At 35.7% G+C, this 13,402-nt stretch overlaps 1 protein-coding gene across 1 annotated transcript; it reads left to right on the top strand.

The window, feature by feature from the left end:
• Window positions 1-683: 683 nt before the first annotated feature.
• Window positions 684-1,757, top strand: LOC146723339 (uncharacterized). The gene is made up of 2 exons (XM_085482458.1): window positions 684-1,026; window positions 1,163-1,757. The coding sequence occupies exons 1-2, from the start codon at window positions 974-976 to the stop codon at window positions 1,731-1,733; spliced, it is 624 nt and encodes a 207-aa protein (XP_085338584.1). The 5' UTR covers window positions 684-973; the 3' UTR covers window positions 1,734-1,757.
• Window positions 1,758-13,402: the final 11,645 nt, after the last annotated feature.

The following is a 13,402-nucleotide window of genomic DNA, read 5'->3' as shown; positions in this document are numbered from 1 at the left end:
TCACATCGAAGAGATCATGTCCGCACCAACGTTTGTCGACCTGCAAGGATTTATCCTAAACAAGCGATTTATCGTGAAGGAAGCGGCAATCCTGAGAAGAGGATATATCATGTCACACTATTTCTTCGCATGCCCTGTGCCGTGGAGCGTGCTTATAAAGTCGGAAAGGCGCCAGGCTTCATGGATAACTCAGCATCATCACAGCTTGCAATGGGAGGATGGAAATGTTCCATACTGCATGGTTCAGCGCTTGATCACGGCAGCTATCAATGGCATAAATGAACAAGACGAGGAGGAAGAGTCCTCTCTCGTGTATGTAAAAGGACTCGAAAAGCGAGAGTGGCTTGCCGAAATAGTGGACGATGCGTGCAGCGGTTTCATGATTGAGACCTTGGATGCCATATATGAAGATGTGCCTGCATTAAATAAATTAGATCCCACATATACTCTACGATGTAATAAACATGTAAAAAATTGCGCGTTACAAAATGTATTTAAATTATTCAATTGGTGGTCGGCTAATCGCGACGATCATCCGTTTTTTGAATAAACATATTATTTACATACTATTCTCTTTATTATTTTTCCTAACCAGATATTTCTAAGAATTCCTTTCTCCTAATATTTTAAATATTTCTCACGCAATCGTATTTCTAAGAATTCCTTTTACCCCCCACTACTTTTAAAAATTTCTCACGCAATCGTATTTCTAAGAATTTCTTTTACCCCCACTACTTTTAATAATTTGTCTTTCCCTCCAGATATATTTCTAAGAATCCCCCTCTCCTAATATTTTAAATATTTCTCTTTGTTCTTTCCCTCCAGATATATTTCTAAGAATCCCCTTCTCCTAATATTTTAAAAATGACCGTTACTCGATTATTAGTACCTTATTATACAATCAGTCTTTCGTCGACCGTTCTAACTGACGGTTCACTTTTTAATACCCTCGGTTCAAAGAAGCAGCAGCAGCATGAATTACTACATGCCGAGACATGAAGAAACGTGCGAGAAGAAATGCGACGAGTAAGTATAACTTTTTTGTATCTTTTATATTTTTAATTTTATTTTATATATTTTTTTTTTATATTCTATATTTTTTTTATGAGTTATAATTTCTTTTTTTCCTAATTTAGTTTTAATTTTCATCTAATTTTTACAGCGTTTCGCTGGAGCCTCGTGCGGTTCGCATACTTGGAAGACGATACGCATTGACGGCAACGGAATTCAAATTCCTCGAAATCGGCATCAGAGTGGATCCGCCGAGTTACGTGGAGATCGCCATAGGAGATCATCGGGGAAAACAGCTATTACTATCTCTCGAAACGTGGAAAGGACTCTACGAGCAACGCCACGCTATTCACAATTACCTGAACAATGACTCCACCTCCAACAACGATGTGTATAATTGCATAAGTGTCGGGCCGCTAACAGTGCGATTTCACAAGATAAACGGCACCAAGCTCATAAGTCTCGAATCGGCGGACGTGCGCATGATGATGGTCGAATCGACGTTACATCGTATGTTCGAGCTCGATTCATGTATCGAAATAATGTACGATCGATTGACGAGGCTCGTCGCAACGGTTGATATCAAATATACTCAATTCTTTAATATTGCATCCACTGTAACGAATGCGAGAGAATTGTCGAATGCGATACGCGCTAGCAATGCCTTCAACATGCACCAACTTGTCGATTGCGAGCTGGTGGCTTTAGTTTTTAATATGTAATAAAACTACATAATTATGTATTAAATATAAGACGAATAAATACTTATATGTATATATCATGGTGTACTTTATTTGCGCGCCACCCGTTACATACTTTGCGAGATATAATTATTGTGTCAAGGACAATGCATTCAGCGAGAAAAAAATCGATATTTTTATCTTACGAGATAAGACCATCCATGCTGCGGCAGAATCGATAATTTTATCTTACGAGGCGCATGCGACATTAAGAGTAAGAGAGACGCACGCCTTCGAGAGAGAGAGAGAGAGAGAGAGAGAGAGAGATCCAAGCCTGGATGCAGCATGCATTCAAGAGTGAGAGAGATCCAAGCCTGGATTCAGCGCGCGGCGGTATACGAGCTCTCCCGTCGGAGCGAGAGAGAGAGGTAGCGCGCGGCGGCGAGAGAGATCGGATGTGGCGGCTCGGGCCTGCGGCGAGAGATGCAGCGGCGAGAGAGAGATTCGGCGGCTCGGGCCTGCGGCGAGAGATGCAGCGGCGAGAGAGAGATCCAAGCCTGGATTGACACGCCGCGCAAACATGTCGCAACCTGTACGGATCAACCCGCTTGATTGTCGGCGAACCTTTTGTTCTTAGTAATTCGCAGAATTATCTTATCAAACTTAGATATCCGATTGTCGGCGCTCAAGCTTGGATTCTGAAACGGCGGCAGCCATTCGCAGAATTATCTTATCTTCGGAGAAAATTTATGAAAACTTAGATACCGCTCAAGCTTATCTTTGATACCTTACAAAGACGCCGCTTATCTTTGATACCTTACAAAGACGCCGCTTATCTTGGATTCGAAAACTTAGCTTATCTTATCTTGGATTTTCGGAGAAAATTTATGAAAACTTTGATACCGCTCAAAGACGCCGCTTATCTTATCTTATCTTGTTTATGAACATATCAAGTAACATGATCCCCTTATCTTATCTTGTTTATAAATATATCAGGTAACATGATCCCCTTATCAGGTTATCTGATATGTTTATAAACAAAAGATAAGCTTATCTACTGATAAGACCCCCTCTCCCGCGTGACGTCACCCCCCTCGCCGTCGATTCCCCCCCGCCCCTCTCCCCACCTCATTGCCCCTGAGTTAGAACTCTCCTAGTATACCTACTGGTAGTCACGTTGAATTCTTCATTGAAATCCGGATACTTTAGCACTGGCGCTGTCGTTAATTTTTCCTTTAATTTTTCAAACGCAATTTGTTGTTTGTTTTTCCATTCGAACGTTTCCGTTTTCTTCGTTAATTTTGTTAACGGTTTTGCGATTCGCGAAAAATTTTCTATAAATTTCCGGTAATAACCCGTTAGTCCGATAAACGATTGTACGTCTTTTACTTTCCGTGGTGTCGGAAAATTTTTTACCGCCTCTAATTTCGACGGATCTGGCAGTATACCGTTTTCGGAAATAATATGTCCAAGGTATATTACCTCTTTTCGTAAAAATTCGCATTTGTCAGGCTGTAGTTTGAGACTATGTTTCCGTAGGCGTTGTAATACTTCCGCGAGTCTTCTGTTGTGATCCTCTAAACTGGATCCGTATATAACGATGTCGTCGAGATAAACGAGACATCGGAGTCCTTGTATCCCGGTTAGCACTGAGTTCATAAGTCGTTGGAAAGTCGCAGGCGCGTTTTTAAGTCCAAACGGCATTCTATTAAACTCGTAGTGTCCGTAGGGAGTCGAGAAGGCTGTTTTATTTTTGTCGCGCTCGGCCATCGGTATCTGGTGATATCCAGATGCAAGGTCGAGCGTCGTAAAATACTTCGCGTTTCCCAGCTGATCCAAAATATCGGTAATATTCGGCAGTGGGAATGAGTCGCCTATAGTCAATTCATTTAACTTTCGGAAATCGACTACTACTCTTAATCGCGGTTTGCCTGTTGCGTCAGTCTTTTTTGGCACTACTAATAACGGTGCATTCCACTGGCTAATGCTTGTACTAATAATTCCGTCTTTTAGCATTTCTTGTACTTGTTTGTTCACTTCTGATTTGTGTTTTTCGGGAAGGCGATACGGTCTCACATTGACGGGTGAGGTATCGGCGCGCGTGCTTATCTCGTGTTTTAGCGTTGCTGTGCATGACAGTGGTTCTCCGCTTAAATAAAACACGTCGCTATATTCTTCGCATATTTTCTGTATTGCTTTCCTTTCTTCCTCGTTTAAATGCTTTGTGTGTAACAATTGTCAAATTCGTTCGTCACGCGTTAATTGATTCGGAGTCTCGTCTATATGTATCGTGTACAATTTGTGCGCGTTATCTTCGCAAGCGTCTTCTACGGTTACGAGGGGTGTGTGTATCTCGACCGGCTTATCAGTTGTATTAATTACACTGATGGGACATTGGTAATTCTTCGGTTCTACCAAACATCGTCCGATATAGATTCCTGGGGCGGTTTCTTTGGCTCGAATGATCCCTGTTTTATTATCATTTGTTATTGCGTGTATAATTGTTTCACTACGCGGTTTTAAGATAATTTTGTTGTACGGTTGCAATTTTAGGACGGCGTTTCCGATTTGTAATTCGCGTTTTTTGTAATCGCACGTGACTTGCTGCTTCTGGAGGAAATCGATTCCTATGATCCCGTCATATTCCATTGGGAAATCATCTTTCACGACGTAAATCGCGTGTTTTATCTTGTTTCCGTTTAGCTCAATTGTCGCGTATATTTTTCCGATCGTCTTTGCTTTATGACCGGTTATTCCAACGAGGGTTATTTTATTATTGTAAATTTTGGTCTCGCCCTTCAAGTGTTTCACTTTTATCAATGAAATCGTAGCTCCCGAATCGTAAAGCATATTTACTCTTCCGCGTTTTGCTTCTCGCATAGGCAGAGTAATTATATTTAAACTCGCTCTTTCTCTCGGCGTTCGGCGCACGTGTGTCACCTGATATTCGAGCGCGCGAGTCTTCTTAATCTTATCTCCGCGCTCTCCGTCTTCATCGCTGCTACGTTCGGACTCGGAATTTCTCTCCTGTCGGATTTTTTGATTATCTATTTTATTAATACTTCGCGGTTTTTTTCGATCCTCTGGCTTGTTCCGTGGGGGCGTATTATTTTTCGGTCGTCCGTTTAATTCCCAACATTCTTCGCGGTTATGTCCACGTTTTTTGCAATGGTTGCAAAATTTTTCGATGGCGGATACGCGCGAGGATTTTTCCGGTTTCGGCAGAACGTTGATTGTGCTACGACAGTCTCGTCCGTAATGTCCGGGTTTTCCACATCTATAACATTGTCCCGTCGTTCGCTGTCCTGACCGCGTTGATTCAAACTTATTTAGCGAGGAATTAGTTGCCCGTGACGTGCTAGGTCCGATAAATCTCTCTTCCGCGCTCGCGCCGGCTATCGCTTCTTGAAGCGTCGTATATCGTTGTGAGCGTACGAGTACCTTTAAGTCGCTTCGTAGCCCTAATTGAAAATTTAATAATGCTTGGGTTTGGATCGTTTGTAAGATAGTGCGTTTCTCTGAGCTCGTTTGGTTTTCTCCCTCTATCATTGAATCGTATAAATTCATAGCGAGCTGGTCGACGCGTTGCCCGAAATTTTGTGCTGTCTCATTATATTTCTGCTTTAGCGAATTAAATTCTAATTGCAAGTGGGCAGTACTTTGCTTGCATTGGTATGCGGTCTCTAGTTGTTGCTTTAATTCTTCAAACGTTTGTATGTCTCGCGTTTCGATGACTTGCATGGCTTTACCTTTTAATTTAGTAAATAGTATGCCCTGTATCAGAGACTCTTCGTCTCCGGGATGTATGTTTTGCATTGTATATGTGCATGCGTTTAGAAATTCCTGAAGGCGGTGTCGCGATGTACCGTCGAATTCGGGTATCATCATTCGCGCTTCTTTTAGAGACATATATTGTCGTGCAGTACTCCGTCGATTTCGTACGTCGCGCTCAGTCCGTCCGTAAGTCATACGAGGCTCGTAATCGGACTCCCGCTGTTCGTCTGTGTGTGTGTATGCCTGTGCGGCTTCTATCCTATTCATACGTGTGTTTAGTGTATGTAGCTCTGCATGTATAGCTTGTATTATATTAAGCATTTGTGAAGTTTCTCCGGGCGCTACGACGGAGGGTTGTTGTGACGTGACGTCTAAATTCTGTCCCATTTGTGCAAGGGTTTGTCGGAGTATGCTTATTTCGGCATCTATCGCGGTTGGCGGAATAGTTGCGTTCGCGTTTGTATTTTCTGCCATATTTATTTCGCTATAAATTTCTTCGGGATCGAATATTTCGCTGTCGTATGACGTTAATGAAAATTCTCTTCGCGAAGATACTCTACTTGGAGTTCGGCTGATATACGGTCGCAATCGACGCGGTTCGTTTTGAGTTACTTGAACGGAGTCGCTTGGATTTTTTGCGAATATACTCGCGTCAAAACTAGTAAATGGAAATTCTCGTTCGTTTATTACGTTCGGAGGTAACTCGGTATTATTTTCGTTTGTCAAGTCGCTGTCTAAATTTCTACGAACGCTTTCGAGATTTTGCGCAGTTAAAGGCAATACTCGCGTCGTTAACCGTACAGGTGTACTATGCAACCACGATTGGTTTTTAATCGCTTGTCGGGGTGTTTCGTCACCTTCCGACATTCACGCAATCAAATAAATTCGGACTTACAGTATAACGGCTCGCATCGTTACGCTCTATACGGGTCGGCTGCTGCTGCTGCAACTCGATCGCTCGTGGGCTGATAACGGCGGCTCCGTGTTGGTGATAGATACGGCGGGTCGTCGCTCGTGTTGATGCGCTGCCCGTGAGGTTGTCGTAGGTCGGCGTTGTCCTTGGACGTCGGCGATCCTTTTCGATTCTCTGCTGCTTATCACTCGTTGCACTGTTTATGTTGTCCGCTCTCTCGTTCTCTCCTAGTCGTGGCTTCTGCTTATTTCCGTCAGAGTTACTGACGTGCCCGTCTAACACTTGTTATAATTGTATGTGTTTTTACAGGTCTTCGCCGCTGTGAAAATTTTGGAGACGACGTCGGCCCTGCGGCTGAGATCCCACCGTTGCCACCAAATTGTTGTGCCTCCGGGAAGGCACGGAAAATTTTGGGGTCTCAGTCGACTGAAGGATGAGGATCCTAGGATCGGCGGGCGTCTCCACTTTGATTAACTTCGCTTGTGTATTTGAATAAATCTTTTATTTCGCTTATTTCTTGAGTTGGATTAATTATGTATAATCCCACCTGGGTGATTAGTTAGGTGTGCTCGCTCTCGATAATCAGATTACAGGCGATAGTTATATTCTGCGGCTTGTCTTCGACTCCTAGTTAGGTTCTAATTAGCGACTTGACTTTTTGGATTTTCGTTAGCGACTTACTTCGTCGCCTCGCTTTCCGTTCGCGGTGGTCTCCTGCTCTTTTCTACATCTTTCGGGGGAAGATGTAGGGAAGCTCTTTCATTGGCTAATTTTTATTCACACGCTTTTATCTAGGTGCAAGCGAAGCAGGTTGATTCTTCGTTTGCGATCCGCGGGTTTCGGCGTAACGCTTATATTTCATCGCGTTTGCGTCTTTTCGCGATAAGCGCTTCGCGAGAGCGTGAGAACGTTTCTCAAATGATTATATAATAGCTGACTTACTAATTTATTATTAAAACTATGTTAATATAATATAATATAATATAGTTATAGTCATTCGGACTATAACACTTCGTTACAACTAACTCGTTACTTCCCAACCCTGGTATACATATATTAATAACATATATATGTATATGTATACGTCTTTAGCATATATTAATGTATAGTAAATTCATTTTTATAATTTTCACTCAGCCCATTCACATTGCTCAATCGTTGAATCTGTTTAATATGACAATTATTGCATGTTACATTATATACATATATTTCATACATGTATATCGATATGTTCAGCTAGCCACATGTCATTCGAATATCGAGCCACGTAATATGTTTATAGATTTCTATTGAAGCGTATTGCAGTAAAAAAATTAGTCTATACTTTGATTTATATTTTATTTTATTTACTAATGTGTTAAAATAACAATACAAAAACAGCGCTAAGTATTTTTTGTACATTACATTTTTTTTACTTTTATTTTTACTTTTATTTTTTAATTTAAATTAAAAATTTTTATTTAACTTTAAATTTTTTTAATTTCCTAAATTTAATTCTTTGTGCCTTATATTACCTTTTTTGAATATACGTTTAAATATATTTGAATTAAATAATTATTTAAAGATAAATAATTTATTTTTTATATATATCTGTTTATCTAAATATTTTATAAAAATATATAATAACTTTACAATGTATATACATTCCAGTTTAAATTAATTACATAATTATTCATGTTATTTAAATATAAAGATGAATAAATATATATATATATATATTTTACTGAATTTATTTTGTTATTGTATATATTATAAACGTTTTAAAATAAAGCAAAAATTATACATTTGTATCATTATAAGAAATTTATCTAAATATTATATATTATCTCAGAAATAAATATTTTTATCGGCTCTCAATATAAATAATATAAGTATGCTGTCTTCTAAGCTGGGCAATAGAGCCAAGGAAACGAAACGAAAAATTAATTAAACGGAACTGTATCTCAATTTGTTTGAGATCCCAAAGTTCCACATATAAATTAATTTCGAAACTTACATATGGAGAAATAAGCGAGAAAAATATAGGTCCGAAAAGTCGCTGAAGCGGGAATCGAACCCGCGTCTTTCACTTTCCGGGCGACTGCTCTTACCAACTAAGCTATTCAGACCCTTTCGAACCTATATTTTTCATTTGCCTTTTTAGTAGATGTTAGTAAATACCGCCGTGATTAGCCCAAGGCGTGAATAAACTCAGAAATAAATATTTTTATCGGCTCTCAATATAAATAATATAAGTATGCTGTCTTCTAAGCTGGGCAATAGAGCCAAGGAAACGAAACGAAAAATTAATTAAACGGAACTGTATCTCAATTTGAGATCCCAACGTTCCACATATAAATTAATTTCGAAACTTACATATGGAGAAATAAGCGAGAAAAATATAGGTCCGAAAAGTCGCTGAAGCGGGAATCGAACCCTTGCTGACGAAAGATATAACTTAGCGTAGCGCTTTTTTTTTACATCTGTGATGTCTTTTTTTGTGGGATCATATTATAACATTATAATAATGTTTATTAATTGAAAATTAAATGGTTTATATGCTTTGCAGACTTGGTCAGTGATTGAATTTATCAATATAGAAGGCCAATCAAACGCTGTAGAAGTTGTACCAACCTCATGGATGACATTTACAAATGATCAAATAATGTGTAAATGGCCGGAAAAAAATGTTAGGAAATATATATTACGGAAAGAACCCCCAAAAGACAATTGGCAAAAATACATAGTGCAACTAATATTTCAAAGTAGTAAGTATTGTCATAAAAATATTGATAGTATATAATAAGATAATATCTTAATTAAACATGTTTTATATTAAAAAAATGACTTTTTCGTATTTAATATATCAAATCATAACTTCCCAATATTTATGAATACGGTTATGGAAAAGACTTATATAAATCATGTAATACAAATGTATGTATATATATAGACAGACAATTAATAAAATAATTTGTAATTACAGATTCATATAAGGAAGCTATAGATGTTGTACATAAAAAAATTCGAACCGATACATCAGATACATCATGTTCGCAATTAGGCCGAGGGAAAAGAAAAAAGAAAACATTCCAACCAGTTACAGCAAACAACTTAAATGATGACGATTCAAATCCGCGAATGACACCATCTCCGTTAATGACTGTCATGGATTTGCATTTAGAAAATGAACAGTTGACAAATGGTATAACAATAAATAAATATATATATTATTTTTATAAATCTTTAACATTATTTTTTTAACTTGCAAATAAAGTAATGCTTAATAGTGTAATTTTTTATACATTTAGATTTGATTAATGATGATAACCAAAACTTGGACAAGGATATCGAAAATATGGATGAAACAGCAATAAACGTGAGTCAAAATAAAAAGAATAATATTGCCTCTGAAGACCATGTAACTTCTGATGAAGGTATAAACAAATTTTTAATTTTTGGTACAATAAGGTATTAAACAATACAAGTCGATTTTAAGTAATCCCGCTTAATATATATATAGTGTCTATTAATTTATTAATTTAATATTAAATAAATACAATAATGATACAAAAAATTTCCATTATTTAGATCCTAAAGATGCTGTTAATCCAGTAAATAATATGATACCAACCGATATCATTTTTGAAAATTTTCCAGCAGGTAATCATTCATATTTATTGTTCTTTTGTTTATAGTAATATAATTTGTAAATTTATATTTCAGATAGTCAGAATATTGTTTCAATCCTGCAAAACACGATTGCGATTAAAAAATTATTGGAACAACAAAATGCATTTTTAAAGCAATTAGAGCGTACAAATAATTCGCTTCCACTGCTCTCAGCATCTGGTTCAAGCTGTAGTAGTACTTTTTCTCTTATTCCGAACAAACCTTTCAAGAAATTTACAAAATTACTTGATTTCGATTCGACATCGCATTAAAAACTAATGAGGAAGGACAAAAACAAATGGTAAAAATAGTCTACATTTCTTATTTCTTGTTTTTTGAATATTTGAGACAAAATTCAAGGTTCGAGCTGGTAAAATAATGTAAATGGTTAGAAAGAAATTGCTTTCAAAAGCAATTTTGATTGTTCAAGCTTGATTAAACTAGGATTATTTTATAACATTCATTATAATTTCATTGTACCATTGTTGAATATGCCAAAACTACTGATATCTATTTTTAAAAAATATATATTTAACCCTTTTTCCTTCTGACTAACTGACTTTAATTGAAATTAAAATAGACAAAAAGGATGCTCAATATTTACCAGAAAAGGCTCGAACAATTGTATATATATATATATATGTATTTACATTTTTTTCGTAGGAAACATTTGTCTATTTATTAGGAGGCACTTCTCCCCACGATCAAATAAAAGCTGGACTAGAAAAAATATTTACTAATAAATTGGGTACAATACAAAATGTTCTTGGATGGGTCGCAAAGGCTACTTCGAAGTGAACACACTAATAATTATGGACATTTTAAAACGTATATAGAAATGTAAAAATATATAATTATAAAAAATTAATGCTTTTAATAGCATAATAATTGTACCGGTACTATATTAACTTTTTTTTTGTTACATTTGTAGGATCGACTAGAAAACACTTTCCATTTTTGACAGATAAACAATTTCAGAACTATGTGTCAGCTTGGTTAAGGCACTCAAAAACGCGCTACGACAGAGAACTAGTATGTTTTACGTTTTACTTGTATATTTTAGTTTTCGATATAACAACATATTTATTATTACTTTTATTTTTTACAGGCAAAGCAACAACGTCAATAAGTTTTATCATTTTTTAAGTATCACAATAATAGTTACTTGTGTATTTAGTGTAATCATGAATTTTTTATTTTTACGTTAAAATCAAAGAGAAATTAATATTTTTATATTAAAATGTTGGCTTGTATTGTATTAAAATTATTTAGCGATAAATGAATGCAATTAGATGATAACTTATATATATTACTAAAACTTCTTATTGCCCACATTAACAGCACTGACCATATTAGTTGTGTTAGCGATTTGTGTTATTATGTATCTTATAAGTTAATTATATCCCCCATAGCAAAAAATGTCACAGTGACATCACAATAAGCTCACAATAGAGTCACAAGGTGACAAAAAAATGTAATGTCACTGTGATGTCATTGTGAGATTATTGGAAGGTAACAGTGATATCATTAATCACAATTGAAGTGATATCATTGTAAAATGTCACATTGATATAACTAGTATATCACGAAATGTAACAATAAGGATAAAAAAATCTGTCATAGCAAGAAAATGTCACAGTGACATCATAAAGATGTTCTGCTGTGACGATAAAATATATATTTAATCGTCACAGCACAACATCTTTATGATGTTACAGTGATATCATCAAAAATGTCACATTGATATAACTAGTATATCACGAAATGTAACAATAATGATAAAAAATCTGTCATAGCAAGAAAATGTCACAGTGACATCATAAAGATGTTGTGCTGTGACGATCAACAATTAAAATTAGGAAAATAAAGTTTAATTTATGATATATTTAATAAATAATTTATATTTATTTATTTATATTTATTACTGCTATAACTAAATATATATTAGGGTGTCCAATTTAAAATAACACGTACACCACTTCAAATATCTCTTAAAATATTCATCAAATAAAGGGCATCATCTACTTTATGACCTCCTTTGAATCAAACAACTTTTATTTGAAATATTTTTCTTTAAAATAGTCGCGTTCAGCAGAATGACTGCTAAGTTGTCATCTTGTCAAGACTTGACGTTGATTTGTTCTAAAAGTAAAAGAATCAACACGTCACCGTTAATGGACGCTACTTAATGTAACCTAATCTTACCTAATCCTAATGCAAGCGTGACCGTGTAGGCGCGTACACGTTGCCCAAAACGCTCTGCAGCGTATACGCAGTCTGTTGGTGTACCAGCACGTGTTTTTTATTTGCATAAGAGGACATTTTGACTCAAAATAAGTGATCTCAGAAGATCACTTAGCAATAAAAAGTGATTTAACAAAGTGAAAAACATCAACATAAAAATTAAGGTTAGTATATACAATATTTTTTATCTTATGTTTGTCTTATATTTTTTTCATATTTATTGTAACAAGATATCTTTTTTTCATTGTATATGTATATTTAGGAAAAAAAATATATTTTGTGAAAAATATGGGTCGCAAACGAAAACACTCAATATTTTATAGTGCAAGACATAAACGAAGATTAGTTGCAAGAAACACAGTAACAGATATGAATATGATAACTCATCAGACTGATTCTGCGGATTCTATGGCAATAATTAATAATAATAATGATCAACTAATTGTTGTTGATGAGAATGCTTCGTCTTTATGTGATTCTGATAAAGTATACTCAGATAGAAATCTAAATCAATATTATGATGAAAATAATATTAACTTTCTGAATGAAAATAATGCCTGTATGATACAAAATTACACGGATGCAAATAAGCTGCAAGCTATAGTCGATAACAATTATGAAAATCTGTGTTTAAATGATAACGAAACTTTTATACATGACATAAGTAAATGGGCTATTGAAGAAAAGATATCACTCAAATCACTCCGTCACCTTTTACAGATATTGCAAACACACACTAATTATACTTTGCCTAAAGATCCACGTACATTATTGCAAACTCCTAAATCAACTGAAATTATACAAATTGAAAACGGAGATTACTGCCACTTAGGTCTCGAAAAAGCTCTTCTAAAAATTATTGAAGAACGTAAAAGATTGAATTTTGCTCTTGATAACATTCAATTATTTATAAATATTGATGGTTTACCTATATATAAGTCTTCCACAAAGAGTTTATGGCCAATATTATGTGCAGATAATATTATAAACAATGTATATGTCATTGCCTTATATTATGGTGAAGGAAAACCAAAAAATGCAAATGAGTTTTTAAAAATGTTTGTAGGTGATGCTATTGCTTTTATAAATAATGGGATTGATTATGAGGGACAGATCATAAAAGTCGAAA

This window comes from Nylanderia fulva, unplaced genomic scaffold (genome assembly GCF_048542155.1).
Source record: "Nylanderia fulva isolate GAGA-0341 unplaced genomic scaffold, ASM4854215v1 Scaffold206, whole genome shotgun sequence".
NCBI lineage: Eukaryota > Metazoa > Arthropoda > Insecta > Hymenoptera > Formicidae > Nylanderia > Nylanderia fulva.
Note: the sequence above shows the minus strand (reverse complement) of the source record. Positions and strands in the feature narration are given on the sequence as shown.